A 6,882-nucleotide genomic window follows, 5' to 3' on the forward strand; every position below is an offset into this window, starting at 1 on the left:
TCTGGTCCCATAGACTTGTTAGGATCCAGCTGGCTCAGTAAGTCGCTAACTACATCCTCCTGGAATACAGGAGGGCTATTCAGCTCTCTGTCTCTGTCTATCTGCTCTAGAGGCCAGTTGTTCTGAGGGCCACCTGTCTTACTGCTAAAAACTGAGGCAAAGTAGGTGTTAAGTACCTCAGCCTTCTCCTTATCTTTGTTAACTATATTTCCCTCCAAGTCCAACAGAGAATTGAGGTTTTCCTTGCCCCTTCTTTTGCTATTAATGTATTTATAAAAGGACTTTTTGTTATCCCTAACTGAATTAGCCAAATTAACTTCAAATTCCACTTTTCTTTCCCTAATTTTTTTCCTGCATGACCTAGTTCTCTTCGTAAATTCTTCATAAGTAGCCAGCCCTTTTTTCCACAGTCTGTAAACTTTCTTTTTATCCCTGATTTCTTTCAGAACCTCCCTATTTAACCAAGCTGGCCGTCTTCCCCTCCGGCTGGCCTTTCGGCACACTGGAATAGCCTGTTCCTGTGCGCTCAAAATTGCCTGTTTGAAGCATGTCCATCCCTCCTGGACCCCCTTGCCTTTAAGGGTTGTTTCCCAGGGTATGCCCTGAATTAGTTTTTTGAATAGGCCAAAATCTGCCCTCCGGAAGTCCAGAGTAGAAGTTTTAATGATGGCTCTCCTTACATCCCTAAGGATTGAAAATTCTATTATTTCGTGGTCACTATGCCCCAGGCGGCCTCCAACCACTACATCATCCACCAGCCCCTCTCTGTTTGTAAACAGTAGGTCTAGTGGGGCCTTACCCCTGGTAGGCTCATTTACCAGTTGATGAAGGAAATTATCCTCTATACACTCCAGGAACCTCCTTGACTGCCTCTTCTCTGCAGTATGAAGCTCCCAGCAGATATCCGGCAGGTTAAAGTCACCCATGAGCACAAGGGCTGGAGATTTTGAGACATCTGCCAGCTGCTTGTAGAATAATTCATCTCCTTCATCATCCTGGTTGGGCGGTCTGTAACAGACACCCACAAGGATGTCAGCCTTGTTGGCCTTCCCCCTGATTCTGGTCCACAGGCACTCAACCTTGTCACTGCTGACCTCAACTTCAACAGAGTCAAGAGACTCTCTAACATATAAAGCCACCCCTCCACCTCTCCTACCCTGCCTATCCTTTCTGAAGAGCTTGTAGCCCCCCATGGCAGCACTCCAGTCGTGTGAGTCATCCCACCACGTTTCTGTGACAGCAACTATGTCATAGTTTTCCTGCTGCACTATGGCTTCCAGCTCCTCTTGTTTGTTTCCCATACTGCGTGCATTGGTGTACATGCACTTCAGCTGGGCCATTGATTTTATTCTCAACTCAGGCACTACACCCTTAGGCTTATTTCTGGAGAGCCCAGTTGCCGCCCCTTCCCCCTTCAAACCTAGTTTAAAGCCCTCCTAACTAACCCTGCCAACTTACGGGCTACAGTTCTTTTGCCCTTCCCAGATAGATGAAGCCCATCTGGTTTAACAAGACTAGGCAACATGGAGTTTGCCCCATGATCAAAAAACCCAAAATTTTGACGATAGCACCATCCTCAAAAAAAATGAAAAACAAGTTTCTAGTCAGTAGGGCTTCCCCACTGATTCCAAGATTTTCTTTCTCTCGTCTGCTGAGGGCATCTCTGGTTTCACACCATTTCTTCTCCTTTGCATCATAATGGCATGCCAGAATTTTCTGCAGTTTTTGTACTTCAAAAAATAAGCAGTACACATATCCTTCTTATAGTTGTTTTCATTCAGACATTTTGTAGTGGCATCTGTTTCCGCTACACATGGATTTATACCGTGATCTCTAAGCTTTTGTGCATGCCTGGACATCTAGACAGATACTTGTACCTCTCCGTCCCCGGCCGTGTCCGCGGGAGCGCGGGGCGGGAGGGGGACAGCCCGTCTCCAATTCGAAAGACGTCAGCGGCTCGGGCAGCGCGCTTAAGTACGGGCGCAGCCTACCCCGCTCCCGGCCCCGCGGCTCCCCCCGGCCCCGCGGCTCCCCCCGGCCCCGCGCCGCCGCCGCCGCCCACGCCCCGGCGGTGCTGAGTGGCACGGCCGAGCCGCCAATGGCGGTTCAAATTATGCTTTTGCCTCTCTAATTTTCTTTCTACGTGACCTAACTAAATTCCTAAACTCTTCATGAGTTGTCCACCCTTTTTTCCAAAGGCGATAGATTCTCTTTTTTGCCCTAATTTCCTGCAAAATCTCCCTGTTCAGCCAGGCCGGTTGTCTCACCCACCAGCTTACCTTTTGGCACACTGTGACAGTCTGCTCCTGCGCCTTCAAGATTCCTTTCTTGAAGTATGCCCATCCTTCCTGGATCCCTTTGTTTTTAAGGGCTGTTTCCAAGACACTCTCCAAAACAGCTTCCTGAATATGCCAAAGTCTGCCCTCTGGAACTCCAGGGTAGAGGTTTTGTTGTTTGTTCCTTACCTTTACGGAGTATTGAAAACTCTATCATTTTGTGGTCACTGTACCCCAGATGGTCTCCAACTACCACATCTCCCATCAGCCCCCTTCTGTTTGTAAACAGTAGGTCTAATGGGGCCCCAGCCCTGGCAGTTTTATTTACAAGCTGCAACAGGAAATTATCCTCTATACACTCTAGAAATCTCCTAGATTGTCTCTTCTCCGCTGTGTTGAGTTCCCAGCAGACATCCGGCAGGTTAAAGTCACCCACAAGAACAAGCATTGATGATTTTGAAACCTCTGCCAGCTGCTTGCATAATAATTCATCACCCCCTTCATCCCTGTTGGCCTTTTTGGCCTCGCTCCTGATTCTGACCCATAAGAACTCCACCTTACCGTCTCCGACCTCAAGTTCTACAGAGTCAAGAGACTCTCTAACATACAGAGACACTTTTCCACCTCTCCTACCTCGCTTATCTCTTCTGAAGAGCACGTAGTCACCCATTGCAGCATTCCAGTCATGTGAGTCATCCCACCATGTTTCCATGATGGTGCTCACATCACAGCTTTCCTGCTGCACGATGGCTTCCAGCTCCTCTTTCGTGTTTCCCAAACTGCATGCATTAGTGTACATGTACTTCAGTTGGGCTGCTCATATCACTCCTAACCCTGGCTTTCCACCCTTAGGCTCTTCTCTGGAGAGCCTGGCTTCAACCTCTTCCCCCTTCAAAACTAGTTTAAAGCCCTCTTGATCAGCCCTGCAAACTTATATGCTAGGGTTCTTTTGCCCTTGCTTGATAGATGAAGCCCCTCTGACTCCAGTAGGCTTGGTACCATAAATTTTGCCCCATGATTAAAAAAATTCCACTGGTGGCACCAATCCTTAGCCACTTATTGATAAAATGGGTTTTCCTATTCCTCCCCTTGTTCCTCCCTGCTACTGCAGGAATTGAAGCTAACACCACCTATGCTCCTGTCGTATCAACTAATCAACCCAAAGCCTTAAAGTCCTTTTTAATTGCCCTGGTACCTCTTTTATCAATCTCATCACTGTCAACCTGTATTACCAACAGTGGGTAATAATCAGAGGGATTAATTAGCTCAGGGAGTCTCCTGCTAAAATCCCTCACCCTGACCCCAGAAGGGCAGCAGACTTCCCTGTAGGATGAGTCTGGTCAGCATACAGGGCCCTTAGTTCAGAAGGGAATCACCTTCTGAAGGGATATGATAAACAATAGGAAGAAAAGAAGGAGCTGAGCAACAAGGAGCAAAGCAAATGTTTACTCTATCACTGCTGGAATGGACAAGACAAAAAAATACTTCTCCAGACTTCTGGAGAGTGAAAGGGTTATGGGAGAACAACCAGTGAGTCTCGGAAATAGATCCGCATCCTTGGAAAGTAAAAATGAGAATAATTCAGCTGAATGAATGATTAAAATACTGGACGAAATTGTAAAATCAATTTGAGTCTGTAACAGACAGTCCAAAGGTGATACATCTCCCCTTACTTTAGGTATTTACAATACTGACATCTACATATGTCCAATTTGTCTTTCTTTACATGTAATTAAGAGAATTAGGCACTTCTATGGTATGATGCATCTTGTCTATTTGAGGTATTTTTTTAGCATGTAGTGAATTATCACTGCATATGCCATTCCCTGTCAGCAAGACACATAATACAGTTACTACCATTGCTGTAGAGGACTATGTGCAGCTGTCTCATAGTTGGCAAGGTAAATTCAATCCTCTGAAGCCAAGAATGGCAAGATTTGCCTTCTGAGGGAGACATGGTGGAAAAAAAATCCTTGTTCCTTTTTGTAAAACTTGGATTCTTTGGGGGATTGTTTTAATTACAGCAGACTGATCTAATTTCTGATCTGTAGAAGGACAAATTCAGGCCTCAGGACTTAACTCTTCAATTGCTCTGGTACCAATATAAAAAGCACAACTCTACCTTTCAATAATTAAAACCATAGCTACTCTTCTGCCAGGTTTCCTTGGTACAAGTGAGATCTGCTGGATTACTGGGCTGAGAATTTCAGCCAATCTCATTGGCTGTTTTAAATAGACAGCTGCTTCTTCCAATATAACACTTTCATATAGAGTCAAATAGCCTTTGAAGGGAAAACCCATTTTCCTAATTCTAACAGACTAAATATTTTCACTTTTCAACTTACATTGTTTGTCTTCACATTTCTTATAGCACGAGGCCTTCAGTCTCAATTATTCTTCAAAAGGTCAATTGTAATTCTTATAAGTTCTTTGAATTGTATTTCATAGTTTATTCACACTGAGAATTGCTTCATTTCTTATGGACTTCAAATTGATGAGCTAAACAAATTCATACAACTTTACCTTGCACAAGGTACTGCCTTTCTAATGTGTATCCAAGTGGAAAATGTAGTAGTTGGGGAAGAGGTGCATGGTCATTCTGCTACAGATAAGATCTAAAATAAAACTTTGTAAGCCCCTGTAAGCCTAACATATGAGGTAATATCCTTTTAAAGAGGCTCTCGGAAATTGTTTTCATACAAAAGCTTATGCTTTCAAGTTTGATTTGAACCTCTGGAGTTTTCTGTTTATTGTTGGTAATATTCAGCTTCTTTAGTTGGTTGAAATTTTCTCACAGGTTGCATTCTCTGCAGCTCACAGATGTAGTGCAATATACTCTACCTCTTTCATGTCACAAAAAGATTGTGCCACCAAACAGGATAGTAGTTATCTGTTTGCTCTCATTTTCCAGAGCACAGCACAGCACAATTTTAGCTTAGCAAAGAGTTTCCCAGGCATGGCTACCAACTGCAGCAGTCAGACCTTCCCATTCTTCACAAGACTTCAGGCTTCCAGCAGACAAGTTATAGCATTACTCAAAAGCACATCAGGTTTGCAGTCAAGAGAGTTATTTCTGACTGGGCCACAATGAAACTGCTGGCCTTTCTAGAAGGAAGGGTAAGAAGACTGCTCTGAGAGAAAGAGGTAAGTCTACACTGATCAACCTGCTGTCAGCAGTCCCACTTATAAATTGCATCCATCAAGGAGCAATGGTACTACTCTTCTTCAGCATCTTTTCTCATCTCATCTGTGAAATCTTCAAGTGATCCATTCTGTTATTTTTTAGGCAAAAATGTCACTAGAAGGCGAATAAACTCTTATATTGTCTATGTCAAACCATTTTGTTGTGCTGCCTTGTGTCTTGTTAAACCTTTGCTCCCTCTCTTAAAAAGTATTATGTGAAAGAATAACCAAAGAAACCCAGATAAAAATGCTAATAGTACTCTATCTGAAGTAAGGGTAAACACAAAATCATAACCTGCTAAATTGAGAGCAACTTTGTGTCAGGTTGGAGGCTGTTGTGAACATTAAGTCTTCCAGTCTATTAGTAAAATGAAATCCCTCTTCTCAACTAAACTATTCTAATGGCAAAGCAGGAAAGAGTGTTAAAAAAAATAAAAATAAAAGACTCAGTATCAGCAGTAATTCTTCAGTGCCCCTCGTGGAAACCATGCACTACCCTAGTTAATTTCATATGAGTTTGGCACAAAGTACCCGAAGGACTATCTTTCGCCCCACCAATTCTGACACATTTTGCACTATATTTTCTATTTTTTATGTGCTTATGAAGCAACCAGCCTATCCATGGATTCATATATTGATCTAGGCTCAGTGGTGCTGAGACATCAATTTACTAATCAGTGTCTGCTATGCTTTATATTACCTTCCTGTTCTCCCACCATGCAGTAAAAATAGCTCAATTATTTCAGGAGCAGTACAGCAGGTGATATTATTCTGTATGGTGGCAGAATGAATTGCTCCCTCCAAGGTGTTTAACAGCAATCATTTTCCCAAGCATTTTATTACAATCAAGTTTTTCTCTTTCAGCATGATTTTCAAAGTGGGAGTACGTTGAGTACAGAGGAAGGAGGGCCCGGTCAGAACTGCTTTCAGACCTCTAGGGACTGGAAAGGCTGAGAGATAAAGCCTGGAAAATTCAGACACGTCTCTAAATTAGCAAAACATTTTTGGATGGATGCACCTCTCTGCTCACCTGGCCTTCAGCAGGCACTCCTCCAAGAGCATTGCAGCACTCCTCTGCAAATCTGCTGCTGAGGGTTACTGCTTTAGGCTTCTACAACAGGGCTGTAGCAGGAAAAAAGAGGAAGTTCAAAGCCAAGGCAGCAAGAAGGAAGAGAAGGAAAGGTCTTGCAATGGTAGCATTTGTCTGAGATTTTGCTGATCTGAACAGCAGGATAAGCTATCTGAAGAGCCTGCTGTGATTTTGAGTAAGTCACCAGTCCCCAGGATGCCCTCTTCCTTATGCAGACCAGACTGTGAGAGAAACTCATGTTGAAATTTACTAAGTCCCCTCATAATCTTCTCCCAAGAGCAAAAGTTAATTTGAGTTGACTCTAAAATCCTTTTCTTCCACTGTCTCTTCCCC

At 43.6% G+C, this 6,882-nt stretch overlaps 1 protein-coding gene across 1 annotated transcript; it reads right to left on the reverse strand.

The window, feature by feature from the left end:
- Window positions 1–1,599: 1,599 nt before the first annotated feature.
- On the reverse strand, window positions 1,600–2,006 carry LOC113988379 (coiled-coil-helix-coiled-coil-helix domain-containing protein 7-like). Its single transcript, XM_027721908.1, has one exon. It carries the CDS (start codon window positions 1,857–1,859, stop codon window positions 1,605–1,607), a length of 255 nt encoding a protein of 84 aa, XP_027577709.1. The 5' UTR covers window positions 1,860–2,006; the 3' UTR covers window positions 1,600–1,604.
- Between the last annotated feature and the right edge of the window lie 4,876 nt (window positions 2,007–6,882).

The sequence above is a fragment of the Pipra filicauda genome, unplaced genomic scaffold (assembly GCF_003945595.2).
Source record: "Pipra filicauda isolate LSUMZ 115617 unplaced genomic scaffold, ASM394559v2 scaffold34_size3990699_pilon, whole genome shotgun sequence".
Taxonomy (NCBI): domain Eukaryota; kingdom Metazoa; phylum Chordata; class Aves; order Passeriformes; family Pipridae; genus Pipra; species Pipra filicauda.

Bases quoted from the DNA above. Each gene is read 5' to 3' on its own strand.
- LOC113988379 (XM_027721908.1), bottom strand. From the start codon at position 1,859: ATGTCCAGGCATGCACAAAAGCTTAGAGATCACGGTATAAATCCATGT.